The sequence below is a fragment of the Anarhichas minor genome, unplaced genomic scaffold, assembly GCF_050575085.1.
Source record: "Anarhichas minor isolate MPS153535 unplaced genomic scaffold, ASM5057508v1 ptg000135l, whole genome shotgun sequence".
In the NCBI taxonomy this organism is placed as follows: Eukaryota; Metazoa; Chordata; class Actinopteri; order Perciformes; family Anarhichadidae; genus Anarhichas; species Anarhichas minor.
The window spans coordinates 245,001-262,091 of NW_027466581.1; the positions used below are offsets into that span (position 1 = coordinate 245,001).

At 41.8% G+C, this 17,091-nt stretch overlaps 2 protein-coding genes across 2 annotated transcripts; both read right to left on the reverse strand.

Moving 5' to 3' along the window:
- Nucleotides 1-2,383: 2,383 nt before the first annotated feature.
- LOC142941557 (odorant receptor 131-2-like) lies at nt 2,384-3,686 on the reverse strand. Its single transcript, XM_076083512.1, has 2 exons — nt 3,534-3,686; nt 2,384-3,187 (listed from the first exon to the last, which is right to left on the reverse strand). Exons 1-2 carry the CDS (start codon nt 3,684-3,686, stop codon nt 2,384-2,386), a joined length of 957 nt encoding a protein of 318 aa, XP_075939627.1.
- A 5,555-nt stretch (nt 3,687-9,241) lies between these two features.
- On the reverse strand, nt 9,242-10,544 carry LOC142941558 (odorant receptor 131-2-like). The gene is made up of 2 exons (XM_076083513.1): nt 10,392-10,544; nt 9,242-10,045 (listed from the first exon to the last, which is right to left on the reverse strand). Exons 1-2 carry the CDS (start codon nt 10,542-10,544, stop codon nt 9,242-9,244), a joined length of 957 nt encoding a protein of 318 aa, XP_075939628.1.
- Nucleotides 10,545-17,091: the final 6,547 nt, after the last annotated feature.

A 17,091-nucleotide genomic window follows, 5' to 3' on the forward strand; every position in this document is an offset into this window, starting at 1 on the left:
ATAGGTTGTTAAATGTATTCATGTTAACAATTGTGGAATGTAACTAAGTACATTTACTAAAGTACAATACTTAATTAGAATTTTGAATACTTGTACTATTTTCATTTTCTGCAACTTTTTATTTCTCCACTTCAACTCAGATGTTAGTATTCACAACTTGAGTTACTTTACAGAATCTGAATAATAATACAAAATATAATCAACTAATAAATGATTATATATTATTACAGATTAAACTACCAGTAGTATAAAAAATCCACCTGTACCAGCTGCAACATAAACGGGATGAACACATTATTTCCTCAATATTTACAATTCAAGAATATAATATATTTTATTCTAAAAGTGGCCATATTAACTCTTATGTTATGGCCATAACTTTTGGACACAGGGAGAAATCGCCCCCCCCCCCCCCCCCCCCTTCCTGCAGCCATGTGCTCTCAATCGCCTCCAAAACACAACAACAGGTTTAAGTCAAAATCAAATGGATTTATTATCCAAGCAGCATAAAAACAGATACAAACAGTCATAAACCGAATCACACTACTAATAACAAAACAAACTTATAAATTCCATGAAATGTGAGATCCAATCCGAGCCACCCAGGAGGCTGGTCTGCCTCCTCGGTCGCCCTCAGAAGATCTGAAATGCCCCAGAGCTTCAAAACCTTTGTCTCCCCAAATTTACATTCCTCAGCTCATCGATCAGCTCATTGATTGGCTGAAGTCCAACAAGCCCCTCCTCACCCTGCCACTTTCACACAACCCCCGCTCCAGCACATTCCTCAAACCTGATCACACAGACACTCAAACACACTACTGTGTTCAAACTCCTACAAGTAAATACACTGTATCACATAATATTCATAATTAGGAGCTTTAAAACTTAAATTTCTCACAATTCCCCCCTTACTCGCTATTCATAGCGAGTATATTAAATCTCTGGACACATAGATGTCATCATGATGTGTAAGCAGAATAGGTGTTACAATTTACATGCTAAAAAACAGTAGACAACACATTGTGCCTCTAAATTTCTCACACTACTTTCAGTATATTTTATCGTATTACTAATTTTACTAAGAATACATCTGAGTACTTCTTCTGCATCTTTATGTTAACAATAGTTTTTTGAAATATTAAAAAGGATTTCTTTTACTCACACACAAATCATTTTCAGATACAGTTCATTCAGTGTAGTGTTTTTACTTTTCACCTCTCCATCATCTGATCGGGTCTCTCGCTCCAGTTTATAGCAAAATGAGTCATTTACCGTTTTAGTTTGTTTTGGAGCAACGCTTTAAAGTATGCGACGTGACATTTGTACAATAAAACACCTAAAGAACGCATCATCCCTCGCACACACAGTTGGTTTAGAGACCTGTTTTCCTCTTCAGTCAGAAGAGTCAGATGTAACAGGACAGCTCGTCTTCTGCGATTGTTTAAATCGGCAAAACAACAACATTGTTTCATTTTAGAGTAAAGAACATATTTGTAAAAATCGAATGTGCAGAATGAGACACGCATACAAAATAATGATGAAACTAAAATCAAGATATTGTCTCTAAATACAAAGACAAGATCACAGAGAGAATATGAACCCACCTTGGTAATAGTCATATACGGCAACACACACACACACACACACACACACACACACACACACACACACACACACACACACACACATTAAGTCAGATGTCTCTTGAAATATATAGTAGTTAAATCCAGATGTCGTGTGTGTGTTCGTGTGTGTGGTGTTGCATGTGGCACATCACTAGTGAACATTAAGGAAGGCCTGAACCGATGTACACACATTGGGCAGTATGTCTTGTCCAATCCGTATATTTCAGATAAACATACAATAAAAAGGACATTACTGAAAACTGATTGAATTCTGTACAAAGTGAATAACTGTAAGATTACAAATAATCTTATATTTACAACTGCCCTTCGGCAACAATACAACTCCAATCATTTCAATAAGTCGACACACACATAAATAAAGAACGGTTTCTTTCTGCATCAATAACGTAATAGCTGCAGGTTTTTCTCACATTAAAAATAACCTGAGTGCAATTTTATTATCTTTTATCGTTCCTCAAGAAAATGTGAAGGTTTTTATACTTAAAACTTTACAATTTCACGTAATTTTGGACCTTAAAGACAAACCGTGTGAATAGTTACACATATCACAGCCTTCGTCTGAACATGTTTTCCCTGTAAAATCATATTCTGTAAATCAAGAGTATATTCTGAAACCTTTTAATAATGTATCATAAATAATATCTATTCACAAATAAAAAGGTTATGAGTGACATTTAACTAGTTATTTAGCAGAAAGGATATATATACACACATGGTCTAGTACAGCAACATGATTTTCAGTGAGGTCCGTGTTTGATGCTTGGTCTCATTGAACACAGCAGATACTTCTTTAGATGCTGTCTGAATGTATTGTCTCGTAGCCCGTACACAATAGGACTGACCAACCTGGGGAGCAACTGGACGATGATATACGAGGCAAAGATGATAATTTGATTATTTTCAGGGAAGCTGTACACCAGAGCCTTTCTGATCAGATGGGCTACGTAGGTGAGCATACACAGCAGCAGCTGAAAGCCATGCAGCAGGATGGTGTTCCTGGCTTTGTTTGTGTCTCCTTTAGTTGATTTCGATGCTTTAGCTGTTTTAGCAGCTAAGATGATCTTGATGTAAGTGTAGAGGAGCGTGAGCCAAACAACAACCAGGTAAACTGCGTAGGAAACTTCCTTCTTTTTTAGGTGGATAGGGTGACGGAACAGATTATCCCTATGACAATAAATGCTGGAATAAAATAACTCCACAGGCTCTGTAGCCAGTAAAATAAAGACATCTGGCAGCATTGGAACTGCACTCATGGCCCAAATCAAACCAATCAGAATGTATGTTCTTCTGATGGTACAGAGCTCAGCGTGTCGCAGTGGTAGACAGATAGCGATGTAACACTCCACGGCCATGACAGCTAAATTTAATGGAGTGTTGAGAGTGGTGAAGACACTGAAGATCATAATGAGGCAACATAAGGAAACATTAATTCTGTAGAAGATGTAACTTAAGACAAACAGGCTGATTGATGTCGTCAGCTGGATCATGTCGTTCACCACCAGGTGGATGAAGAGGATGTAACGGGGATTCACATAAAATATCTGAAGGAGAGGAGAGAAAAAAGAAAGAACCACAGTTTAAACAACTCAATATTTTTCATATATCGGTAACTACAAAATGAATAATATTGATAAGATAAGATAATTTATAAGAATAAGCAATAAGGGAAATATAAAAATAAAATTAGAATTGGAGTAATCATAAAAATCATTCAGGAGGAATGTTGCATCCATCAGACTCATTTATAATGTGATAAAGTAATGATACCCGGCATTTGTCCGTATAAATATATATAAATAATAGAAATATAATATAGTGTATGATATAATAACACAGTATGACATATTAACAAAGTGTAACACACAATCAGTGCTAAAGGACTGTGACCTGGTGTTTCCTGAAGGTGTGAATCAAGGAACCGTTGATGTAGTTGATGATGAGGCCGAGAGTCAGAACAATCACATTTTTGGCTACGACTGTGTTGTAGGAGTCTCGATAACTCAGAGTCGACACGTTAAAGCCGGAAGACGATGAATTCATTGAGCTGATCTGAGGATCCTGCAAGCCTCTGAAGAACATTTCAAACACATTTCCAACCATAGCAGGAATACCTTGGTTAACAATTGAAGGGAGAGCAAAATAAATCTAAAGCCAATTCACTCATCCTCACTCTGTTTATAGGAAAACCATTCATCTTTAAATGTATCCATCCAAAATCCTCACTGTTGTACTTGCATGGATCTTAAAGGTTTCCCAACATCTGTAGCACACTTTACTTTAATACCAGGAGTCACATGTTTTTAACAACTTCAAAAGAAGAACGTATTAAATTAAATCATTAACGCATGAATTAAATGTTATGTTGAATGATCGTTTAAATAAAATGATGCCTGTTTTTTCTGTTTTGAGATGAACTGTTATCCACTTCTCAAAACACATTTTACCATCTAGTTGTTAAATTGTATATAGAAATTTAGAAGTTGAGCATAATAATTCCATATAGTTCAAAATGATTGCAATATTCTAAACACCATAGTAGAATACTACACTAACACAGTATGAGAGCATCAAAGACATTCCTACCTCAGATAGTATGCTCTAGTTTCCACCTTCACCAGTTATGAAATGAGTGTGAAGCGGTTTCATCTCTTTTTATGAAGCAGCATCAGGGAGCTGCTGTAACCTGAATGACTTCATCCAGCTAAAGTTAAGAAGAAAAGCTGTTGTTTCAATGTGTTAAATAACAAGCTCTATTTTCATGCTTTTTATGCACTCTGGCACCTTATTTATATTCAAAGTCCTCCCATCCATGCATTAACTTCTGCTTATCCGGGGCCGGGTCACGGGGCAGCTGGCTTCGGAGGGTGTTCTAGATGTCCTCCTCAACAACGATCTCCTGCTCCTATTGGGGGACAGCGAGGTGTTACACATGTAACCTGTCCAGCGTGTTTTGGGTCTAGCCCGGGGCGTTTTACCAGTTGGACGTGCCCAGAAAACCTCTAAAAGGAGGCGTCCAGGAGGTTCCAGAGCAGATCTTGAACCACCTAAGATGGCCCCTTTTGACACGAAGGAGCAGCGTCTCTACTCCGAGCTCCCTCCGGATGTGTGAGCACATCACACTTTGCTCTAAGGCTGAGCCCAGACTCCCTAAGAAGGAAGTTCATTTTGGCTCGTAGCGTGCGGTGCTCACATGTGTTAAAAACTAGAGGCTTTTGTATCGGAAAACGAGGATCTTTAGAAGTGCGCTCTAAACTGAGGCGACCTCGAGGCCGCCGAGCAGACTTTCCCGGTCTGCCGCCAGGGGTGATGACAGATCAACAGGATGCTGCCAGCAGGCCCGTAGCCTTCAGAGAAAAGCAGCTAGATTCTCAGTCTGATGTCCAGTCGCCCCCCCCATGTGTTCCCCTGCGCAGTGTTAACCCAGGCTCACGTTATCCCGTCCCTGACTTAAGGAGTTTTGAGGTCCCGGGAAGAACTGTGAGTATGGGGAGAGGGGTGGAGGACGAGCCCTTTCTATTTGACTCACCCACTTGGCCTGATTGTGAGCTGCACGGAGAACGCTCCGTGCACACCACTCGGTTAACACCGGAGACAGTTCACACACGCACCTTACACAATCTTGCCTCGTATGCCTCCACTAATAGAAACCTTTCGGGATAATCAATTTTTACAGACAATAATAAAGGAATAACAAGAACAAGAACAACTCATTGTTAACTTTATTTTCTTGGTTGCTGGATATTGACATTCATTTTTATTGCTCACATTTGTATATCTATACCTCGGTATTGTGCTCGGATAGCAATATGATTCAAAAGTTCACTTTTTTATGTTTTAACCCCTACGAAGAGTCTAACAGCTATAAGACTCATCCAAGCTCACGGTCGTTTATGGACAGCTAGCTTTGTGCATTACACGCGGTAGATGTATAAATGCATGTGTGTGTCAGGCCATATAACATGTAGAGCAGTATGTACAGAGTACAGCCGACGCCACTTATGAGACACAGAGCCCTACGTCTCCAAGTTACGTTTGTATTTGTTTTGGGACTTTTTCGATCATTGTTTCGTAATAAACTGGTGCGACTGTCACCTTAATAATTCCATGACCAGGGCATTACATTAAAACATTGCATATCTTTTCAGCCCTTCCAACAGGTTGCTTGTATCCACAATCACATTCTTTCAGTCTCTAACCAAAGCTCATGACCATAGGTGAGGGTCTGAATGTAGATGGACTGGTGTATCGCAAGCTTTGCCTTCTGGCTCAGCTCTCTTTTCCCCACAACAGTCCGGTACAATACCGGCCTTAAGCCACCTGGGGCGTTATCGACTACATTAATATTAGGCCGGCTGGACAAAAAGGGCAATTTTCAGCTAAAACTAAGGGGTACAAGGAGTGCCGCTAAAAATCGGGAGACCGCTAGGGAATATATGATATTTGCCCACGTTCTACGAGGGAAAGCGGCCCTCCGTTCGGACCGTCGGTCGCCGAGTTATGAGTTTTTCAAAGTTTCGGAAGAGTTTTCCCGATTGGCCCTTTACCGCTTTTGGCCACCAGAGGGCAAAACTCCCGGGACTTTCGGGAAAAAGACTGCCATCTGGAGATGCCATTTCGCCTGAAAAGGGACATTTGGGAAATTTCAACAAAGCTGTCCCTTAAATGGCACTTTTCCGACCAAACCTCCCGGGACAAATCGGGGAAAAAGGTGCCATTTGGTGGGACTAATGGGAAGATTTGGGACAATTCATGGCCAGCTCGGCGGGATCCTGGATTGATACTTTAAACTGCCGTATCTTCTCAACCGTTCGATATCCCGCTTTGAAACGTAGAAATCTTGGACCAACGCTTAATTGTACGGAATCAATGTTTTGGGCAAAATGTTGCCATTTGGTCAGTATCATTGGTCCACATGAGATTCCATAATAATGTAGTCGGAATAACACTTTTTGAGTTTTAAATAAACTGGAAGATCATCACACCCTTTGGGCTAGGAAGCTGAAATTTGTACTGTACTATAATCTCAAAGTATAGATCAACTGGTATGAAAATGAAAAGGATTGGACCAACTCCAATTCTTTGAAATCTCAGGCAAAGTAAGGCAATGGCATTGATTTTGCTCAAAAGTCAAACTCGTCCAATTTGCTTGAAACTTTGCACACCTGGTGGGCTGTTCCCAAGTATGCCCCCTCATGAGTTTCAGCCTCCTAGCCCAAAGCAATTGGAGATATTGTTTGGGAGGGATGGGTAGCTTTTTGAGTTCCCTTATAACTCAAAACCTGCCATTTCCCGGACCTTTATGTCCGGGAAATGGCAGTTCCCTAATAACAAAAAATGCCATTTCTAGGACAAAAAGGTCTGCGAAATGGCAGTTCCCTTATAATTCAAAAACTGCCATTTAGAGGACCTTTTTGTCTGGGAAATAGCAGTTCCCTATAACTAAAAACGGCCATTTCCACTACATTTGATTGGGCTCTCATTTCAGCCAAAAATCCCAACCCAATCGGCCGACATTGACCCAAGTGTCCTTCATATCTACAACATGCAAATAACTCATCAAATTAGTTCAAACACTCTGGAAATTGCACCCAACATCCTATCTGAGGTCTTGAGCTTGCTCACCAAGGACCCCATCTCTCAGCCCTCTGGAAAGCTATCTTATTTTAGCAGCATGCTAATGAGATCAAACCAATTAATCCTAGTAGAGTGTCCTCTTGTGTCCACCATATGTCAATTTTATAACAAAAAGTCATTTATTAGTGTTTTTATGGGACCCAACAGAAACCCTCTTGACTCTGAAGACTGAAAACAGCTTTTTTGGAAAATTCACGTTCCCTAATTTTCCCAAAACTGCCATTCTGACTACATGTGATTGGGCTCTCATTTTGGCCAATAATCCCAACCCAAATGGCAGTAATTGTCCCGAGTTTCCCAATGCCTTTTGGGTTAATTTGTGCCATTTGGGTTGGGATTTTTGGCTGAAATGAGAGCCCAATCAAATGTAGTGGAAATGGCCATTTTTGAGTTATAAGGGAAGATAAGTTCCCTTATAATTAAAAAACTGCCATTTCCTGGACCTTTTTGTCCAGGAAATGGCAGTTCCCTTATAACTAAAAACGGCCATTTTGACAAAATATGTATGGGCATACATATGTATGTATTGTCTCAGCCCTCTGGAAAGCTATCTTCTGTTAGCAGCATGCTAATGAGATCCAAACAATTAATCCTAGTAGAGTGTCGTCTTGTGCCCATCATATGTCAATTTTATAACAAAAAGTAATTTATTAGTGTTTTTATAGGACCCAACAGAAACCCTCTTCACTCTAAAGACTGAAAACAGCTTTTTTGGAAAATACCCATTCCCTAATTTTTGGGGATTTTTTGACCTATGTAAAAATGGCCATTAAATCTGAGAAAAAGGTTGAAACTGCCTGAATTTTGCATCAAACATTCCCTCTGATAACTTGATTCAGCCTGTAAAGCAATAATTCTGCAGACCCTGCAGGCTAACTTCTTTTAGCAGCATGCTAATGACTTGAAACCAATTGAACCTTGAATAGGGTCCTCTTGTGTTCATCAAATGTCAATTTTAGGACAATAAGCCAGTTACAAGTGTTTTTATTGCACCCAACAGAAATGATTCGAACCAAATGGCACATATGTTCCCAAATGGCCGTAAAGCAGTTTTCACCAGTCTTTTATCTTAATTTTTATACTTTAAATCAAAGTAGAGATTTGGGGATCCTTTTCTTCTTCAAAGAGGGGCTTGTGACCATTAAATACCTAAAATGTGGACGTCGTAGCTGCAAGTTAAGGTGCCCAAAAACAGCCCCAAAGGGCTAAATTGGTGCCATATTCCGTTATATTTGGGGATTTTTTGACCAATGTAAAAATGGCCATAATCTCTCAAATATGGGTCCCAGAAACCATCAACAAAAGTGCAACAACATTTGGTTTGCAAACACTTTAAACACATCAGGTTCTCAGCAGTATTCCCTTTACACAGTAGCAGTTATAACACAGTTATAATGATTCTGATCATAGATATTCAGCCGGTGTTCACAACTTTATCTTCATGTGTGTAAGAGATGCAATTTAAATATACATCTTGAAAACTGCAAACCTATCTACGTCATGTTTTTATGTTTGATACATTCTCAGTAGTGATAACTAAATGATGCTTATTATACATATTACAAACAAAACACTTTAAAAACTCTAAAAAAGTAATTTAAATGAATCATTTATTTTTTGCTTTTTTTGGTATTTTGGTCAGACACATATGCAACGCTGATTACCGTAATATGTGTGGTATTTGTTATAAATGTATGTTGGTACATAGAGGGTGATAAGAAGCTGTACATGGAGGGACTTAGGACCCAGGGGAATGTAGGTGAAGGAAACAGGAAGAGACGCCACACAAACAGCTGTTCACCGCTCGCTGCCGGCTGGTCGGCCGGCCGGTCCTGGTGTTAAAAATGTCCGCTTAATAACAAATAAAAAACTGCGTTAACGCGATAATAACGCGTTAACTTGCCCGGCACTAATATATATATATATATATAAATAAATGGTCTAGTACAGCAACATGATTTTCAGTGAGGTCCGTGTTTGATGCTTGGTCTCATTGAACACAGCAGATACTTCTTTAGATGCTGTCTGAATGTATTGTCTCGTAGCCCGTACACAATAGGACTGACCAACCTGGGGAGCAACTGGACGATAATATACAAGGCAAAGATGATAATTTGATTATTTTCAGGGAAGCTGTACACCAGAGCCTTTCTGATCAGATGGGCTACGTAGGTGAGCATACACAGCAGCAGCTGAAAGCCATGCAGCAGGATGGTGTTCCTGGCTTTGTTTGTGTCTCCTTTAGTTGATTTCGATGCTTTAGCTGTTTTAGCAGCTAAGATGATCTTGATGTAAGTGTAGAGGAGCGTGAGCCAAACAACAACCAGGTAAACTGCGTAGGAAACTTCCTTCTTTTTTAGGTGGATAGGGTGACGGAACAGATTATCCCTATGACAATAAATGCTGGAATAAAATAACTCCACAGGCTCTGTAGCCAGTAAAATAAAGACATCTGGCAGCATTGGAACTGCACTCATGGCCCAAATCAAACCAATCAGAATGTATGTTCTTCTGATGGTACAGAGCTCAGCGTGTCGCAGTGGTAGACAGATAGCGATGTAACACTCCACGGCCATGACAGCTAAATTTAATGGAGTGTTGAGAGTGGTGAAGACACTGAAGATCATAATGAGGCAACATAAGGAAACATTAATTCTGTAGAAGATGTAACTTAAGACAAACAGGCTGATTGATGTCGTCAGCTGGATCATGTCGTTCACCACCAGGTGGATGAAGAGGATGTAACGGGGATTCACATAAAATATCTGAAGGAGAGGAGAGAAAAAAGAAAGAACCACAGTTTAAACAACTCAATATTTTTTATATATCGGTAACTACAAAATGAATAATATTGATAAGATAAGATAATTTATAAGAATAAGCAATAAGGGAAATATAAAAATAAAATTAGAATTGGAGTAATCATAAAAATCATTCAGGAGGAATGTTGCATCCATCAGACTCATTTATAATGTGATAAAGTAATGATACCCGGCATTTGTCCGTATAAATATATATAAATAATAGAAATATAATATAGTGTATGATATAATAACACAGTATGACATATTAACAAAGTGTAACACACAATCAGTGCTAAAGGACTGTGACCTGGTGTTTCCTGAAGGTGTGAATCAAGGAACCGTTGATGTAGTTGATGATGAGGCCGAGAGTCAGAACAATCACATTTTTGGCTACGACTGTGTTGTAGGAGTCTCGATAACTCAGAGTCGACACGTTAAAGCCGGAAGACGATGAATTCATTGAGCTGATCTGAGGATCCTGCAAGCCTCTGAAGAACATTTCAAACACATTTCCAACCATAGCAGGAATACCTTGGTTAACAATTGAAGGGAGAGCAAAATAAATCTAAAGCCAATTCACTCATCCTCACTCTGTTTATAGGAAAACCATTCATCTTTAAATGTATCCATCCAAAATCCTCACTGTTGTACTTGCATGGATCTTAAAGGTTTCCCAACATCTGTAGCACACTTTACTTTAATACCAGGAGTCACATGTTTTTAACAACTTCAAAAGAAGAACGTATTAAATTAAATCATTAACGCATGAATTAAATGTTATGTTGAATGATCGTTTAAATAAAATGATGCCTATTTTTTCTGTTTTGAGATGAACTGTTATCCACTTCTCAAAACACATTCTACCATCTAGTTGTTAAATTGTATATAGAAATTTAGAAGTTGAGCATAATAATTCCATATAGTTCAAAATGATTGCAATATTCTAAACACCATAGTAGAATACTACACTAACACGGTATGAGAGCATCAAAGACATTCCTACCTCAGATAGTATGCTCTAGTTTCCACCTTCACCAGTTATGAAATGAGTGTGAAGCGGTTTCATCTCTTTTTATGAAGCAGCATCAGGGAGCTGCTGTAACCTGAATGACTTCATCCAGCTAAAGTTAAGAAGAAAAGCTGTTGTTTCAATGTGTTAAATAACAAGCTCTATTTTCATGCTTTTTATGCACTCTGGCACCTTATTTATATTCAAACTACACGTTTTAATCATTGAAAATGAATTTTAAAAGTGTTCTTCAAATATTCCATATTCATTGTGATGTTGTAAATATATGTTAATGTTAGTAATGTGTATTAGTTTTCGGTTGTTAAATGTATTTATGTTAACAATTGTGGATTGTAACAAAGTACATTTACTAAAGTACTGTACTATAGTGCAATTTTCAATACTTCCATTCCATTCTTCAAACCGCTTATCCTATTCAGGGTCGCGGGGCGCTGGAGCCGATCCTAGCTGACATTGGGCAAAGGCAGGGTACACCCTGGACAGGTCGCCAGTTTATCGCAGGGCACATGTAGAGACAGACAAACATTCACGCTCACATAAATACCTACGGGCAATTTAGAGTCTCCAAATAACCTAAGCTTCAGTCTTTGAAAGTGACAAATGAGAAATGTATTTATAAACAAATATACAGTATATTCATATACTGTATATAATACACAGATATATGTGTATATCAGTGGCGGACCGTGCATTTTATACCTGGGCCTTCACTGCTGTCCTGCAGCTGAAACACAGCTACGGTTATTATTTGTTTCGTGTCAAAATTAAGCTCAACACCTATCGATAGAGTGCATCTCCTCTCTGCTCTGACTGCAGCTGGGATTGCTGCGCGAGGCTGCTGAGAGAGTTACCGCGGTGGAGGGGCTCACGGCAGCTCCCGCTGCTCGTTCACGACAGTCAGAACGTACGTGCTTTCACGAGTCAAAATACCAGAAAAGTCTCCAACAACACCAGAACAAGTCTCTAGATTTGTCACTAGTAGCTTATGACAAAAAAGTCGCCATGAGGGTTTGGAAAGTCTCCAGATTTAGCGAGAAAGTCGCCAAGTTGGCAACACTGGCACTGGCTAAATATGTCCCCAGAGCAACATTGGACATAACAATGGTTCCTATCACATATAAAACCAAACAAAAATCCATCTTCATAAAAACAAGTTGTACAAATAATAATATACAAACAAGCATATTAAAGCTACTCCAGATTTCACTAACAAGGACCACGGCAATAACAGTATGAGTTTCGAGAGGTTTATTGCATAGTGGAATGATTGTTAGATTCAAGAAGCGGAAGGGGTCAAGGGATGAATAGATATAGGGTAGAGGGATGAAGGGGAGTAGGGTAGAGGGATGAAGGGATGTGGGGTAGGGATGAAGAGATGAAGGGATGAGGGGTAGGGGTCGAGGTAGAGGGGTGTAGGGTAGAGGGATGAAGGGATGTAGGGTAGGGATGAAGGGATGTAAGGAAGAAGAAACGAGGAGGGTTCATAGGAAGGAGGTTAGGCGATCGAAGGGGGACCGTTGATGTCCGGCGGCTGGCGGGAACGGAGACTTGTAGGGTGGGGGCTGTGTCTTCGGAAGCTCTGGCAGTGCAGAGTCCCCTGTCGTTCCTGTAATCCTGCAAGAGAGAGAAAGAGAGAGAGAGAGAGAAATAGGAGGATGAAAAAGGGGTTGGGGGGAGTGATGTGAAGACAAGAGTCGAAGAGGAAGTGAACGGGTTCGTTGTGCTTAAATACTCTGTGCAGAGGAAATGAGCTGTGTTCTGGGCGTGGCCCTGTTCCTGAACAAAGTTTATGAAACTACATTTCACTAACAAGGACCATGCCAATAACGGTATGAGTTTCGAGAGGTTTATTGCATAGTGGAATGATTGTTAGATTCAAGAAGCGGAAGGGGTCGAGGGATGAATAGATATAGGGTAGAGGGATGAAGGGGAGTAGGGTAGAGGGATGATGGGATGTGGGGTAGGGATGAAGAGATGAAGGGATGAGGGGTAGGGGTCGAGGTAGAGGGATGTAGGGTAGGGTTAGAGGAATGAAGGGATGTAGGGTAGAGGGATGAAGGGATGTAGGGTAGGGATGAATAGATGAAGGGATGAGGGGTAGGGGTCGAGGTAGACGTATGTAGGGTAGGGTAGGGTTAGAGGAATGAAGGGATGTAGGGTAGGGATGAAGAGATGAAGGGATGAGGGGTAGAGGGATGTAGGGTAGGGGTAGAGGAATTAAGGGATGTAGGGTAGAGGCATGAAGGGATGTAGGGTAGGGATGAAGGGATGAGGGGTAGAGGGATGTAGGGTAGGGGTAGAGGAATGAAGGGATGTAGGGTAGGGATGAAGAGATGAAGGGATGAGGGGTAGAGGGATGTAGGGTAGGGGAAGAGGAATGAAGGGATGTAGGGTAGAGGCATGAAGGGATGTAGGGTAGGGATGAAGGGATGTAAGGAAGAAGAAACGAGGAGGGTTCGTGGGAAGGTTAGGCGATCGAAGGGGGGCCGTTGATGTCCGGCGGCTGGCGGGAACGGAGACTTGTAGGGTGGGGGCTGTCTCTTCGGAAGCTCTGGCAGTGCAGAGTCCCCTGTCGTTCCTGTAATCCTGCAAGAGAGAGAAAGAGAGAGAGAGAGAGAAATAGGAGGATGAAAAAGGGGTTGGGGGGAGTGATGTGAAGACAAGAGTCGAAGAGGAAGTGAACGGGTTCGTTGTGCTTAAATACTCTGTGCAGAGGAAATGAGCTGTGTTCTGGGCGTGGCCCTGTTCCTGAACAAAGTTTATGAAACTACATTTCACTAACAAGGACCACGCCAATAACGGTATGAGTTTCGAGAGGTTTATTGCATAGTGGAATGATTGTTAGATTCAAGAAGCGGAAGGGGTCGAGGGATGAATAGATATAGGGTAGAGGGATGAAGGGGAGTAGGGTAGAGGGATGATGGGATGTGGGGTAGGGATGAAGAGATGAAGGGATGAGGGGTAGGGGTCGAGGTAGAGGGATGTAGGGTAGGGTTAGAGGAATGAAGGGATGTAGGGTAGAGGGATGAAGGGATGTAGGGTAGGGATGAATAGATGAAGGGATGAGGGGTAGGGGTCGAGGTAGACGTATGTAGGGTAGGGTAGGGTTAGAGGAATGAAGGGATGTAGCGTAGGGATGAAGAGATGAAGGGATGAGGGGTAGAGGGATGTAGGGTAGGGGTAGAGGAATGAAGGGATGTAGGGTAGAGGCATGAAGGGATGTAGGGATGAAGAGATGAAGGGATGAGGGGTAGAGGGATGTAGGGTAGGGGAAGAGGAATGAAGGGATGTAGGGTAGAGGCATGAAGGGATGTAGGGTAGGGATGAAGGGATGTAAGGAAGAAGAAACGAGGAGGGTTCGTGGGAAGGTTAGGCGATCGAAGGGGGGCCGTTGATGTCCGGCGGCTGGCGGGAACGGAGACTTGTAGGGTGGGGGCTGTCTCTTCGGAAGCTCTGGCAGTACAGAGTCCCCAAAGATAGCTCCATAAAGACTGATGCCGATGGCGTTTTTGGTGTCGTTCGGGTTGGAATGAACTTGTGAGAGGTACGTGGGGGAAGGCCAACAATCACGTATCTTGAGGATGTGGTCGGAAATTCCTTGGCTTGAAGCGGTGGAGGTGGCGCTGAGTAAACTCTGGGGGTATTATGGATCGGCCCAAGATATGGCGAAAGTGGTGGTGAGCCCGAAACCACAACAGGGGATCTTGCGGGGAGTTCGGCTGGTTGAACTTGAGCTTAAGTAGTCGTGGATGGGTTCGTACAGACTTGAGTACGAGTCTGGTCGGAAAAGGTAGATGGGTTGAGGTGGACCGTATTGGTTGGTCTTGTGGCGTTGAGGTGATAGACGACTGTGTCGGGAGGATGGATGTGATGTCTGACATGGTGGCGTCTCGGGACAGATGGAGTTCAAGGCGGTGAACTCGGAGCAGCGAAAGAAGCTGGCAAAAACGTGGACTTTAATGCTTTGTCCATGAAGGGAGACAGGTGACCTGAGCTGAGGGTGAGGATGCCGCAGGTGAGGAGGTCCGAAGTGAGGGGTCTGCGCTATATTCTGAGTGGATGGCAATGGTCTTTAATAGACCGTTCATGCCCCAAAAGAATGGCTACTATGACTATGGGATGCGTTTCGTAGATCGCGGAGGAAGGTGTGGGGGAAGAGAATTCTCGCGGCCAAGGACAGATTGTCACTGTAGAAGCTGATCGAGGGTGCTGCGTCTGTGAAAAGCTGGATGTCTTCCGGCTTGGTGATGTGTTCGTCGTGGAAGAAGGAGATGCTGTTTCGGGAGGAGAGGAACTGGTGTCAGGTTAGCTCGGTTTATGTGCTTTGTCAAGTGTGACGTGCTCATGGAGGTTTGTAACGGCGGCGGCGACTAACGGGATGTGTGGCAAGGAGGATTTTGTTTAATCTATTGATTCTATTTATTTATTTCATCTGGTGGAGGAAAGCCGAGTATTTAGACCGTGTGCTGGGTTTGAAGAAGGCCATGGTTGAGCGTCTGGGCCTGCAGCATAGTAGCTGGCTACGTAATTAAATACTCTTCCGTGCCAGTGGGTGGCAGTAGGTAGCACAATAATGACCGTGGTGATTAAGATAGTAGAATTAAGTGATGCACCGAGAGGTTGCGGTGACAAGACGTTTGTCCGGATTCAGGTAAGCAACTTTTCCGGCTGCTCTTGGACAGACACATGGCGGAGTCATACGCGTCCTTCCGAAGAAAACGAAAAGGTACCGGTAGTTGGGATCGGTGGTAAGGACTTGGAGGTGCTGGTGATGTCTGCCTTAGGTGACCGGCTTCTTCGCCTGCGAGGCGAATGGGGAACGTGGCGTGATCGATTCTTATGTACTTCGTGGAGTAGCCCGGGCTGGGAATTAGGTGGAGCCTGGTGATGTCTGCTCAGGTGGGGAGTGGCTGTTTGAGTGCAGCGACCGAGCTTGTTTAGCAATTCCCAGGAGATGTGGGGATTGCGTGTGGATGGCTCGATAATTGGGCGAGGTTCATGTGGTTACCGGTGATCGATAGCCTGTGTTGTGTTGAACAGAAAGGCAGGAGCGAGGGAAGAGAAAAAGATGCTGGGATGAAAGGATGCATGTACTTTCAATATATTTTGTCGTATTACTACTTTTACTAAGAATACATCTGAGTACTTCTTCTGCATCTTTATGTTAACAATAGTTTTTTGAAATATTAAAAAGGATTTCTTTTACTCACACACAAATCATTTTCAGATACAGTTCATTCAGTGTAGTGTTTTTACTTTTCACCTCTCCATCATCTGATCGGGTCTCTCGCTCCAGTTTATAGCAAAATGAGTCATTTACCGTTTTAGTTTGTTTTGGAGCAACGCTTTAAAGTATGCGACGTGACATTTGTACAATAAAACACCTAAAGAACGCATCATCCCTCGCACACACAGTTGGTTTAGAGACCTGTTTTCCTCTTCAGTCAGAAGAGTCAGATGTAACAGGACAGCTCGTCTTCTGCGATTGTTTAAATCGGCAAAACAACAACATTGTTTCATTTTAGAGTAAAGAACATATTTGTAAAAATCGAATGTGCAGAATGAGACACGCATACAAAATAATGATGAAACTAAAATCAAGATATTGTCTCTTAATACAAAGACAAGATCACAGAGAGAATATGAACCCACCTTGGTAATAGTCATATACGGCAAACACACACACACACACACACACACACACACACACACACACACACACACACACACACACACACACACATTAAGTCAGATGTCTCTTGAAATATATAGTAGTTAAATCCAGATGTCGTGTGTGTGTTCGTGTGTGTGTGGTTGCATGTGGCACATCACTAGTGAACATTAAGGAAGGCCTGAACCGATGTACACACATTGGGCAGTATGTCTTGTCCAATCCGTATATTTCAGATAAACATACAATAAAAAGGACATTACTGAAAACTGATTGAATTCTGTACAAAGTGAATAACTGTAAGAT

Excerpts from the sequence above, each read along its gene's own strand:
- LOC142941557 (XM_076083512.1), bottom strand. The coding sequence starts at position 3,686 with ATGAATTCATCGTCTTCCGGCTTTAACGTGTCGACTCTGAGTTATCGA. Across the intron at positions 3,188-3,533 it reads ACACCTTCAGGAAACACCAG|ATATTTTATGTGAATCCCCG; the intron begins GTCACAGTCCTT and ends CCTCTCCTTCAG.
- LOC142941558 (XM_076083513.1), bottom strand. The coding sequence starts at position 10,544 with ATGAATTCATCGTCTTCCGGCTTTAACGTGTCGACTCTGAGTTATCGA. Across the intron at positions 10,046-10,391 it reads ACACCTTCAGGAAACACCAG|ATATTTTATGTGAATCCCCG; the intron begins GTCACAGTCCTT and ends CCTCTCCTTCAG.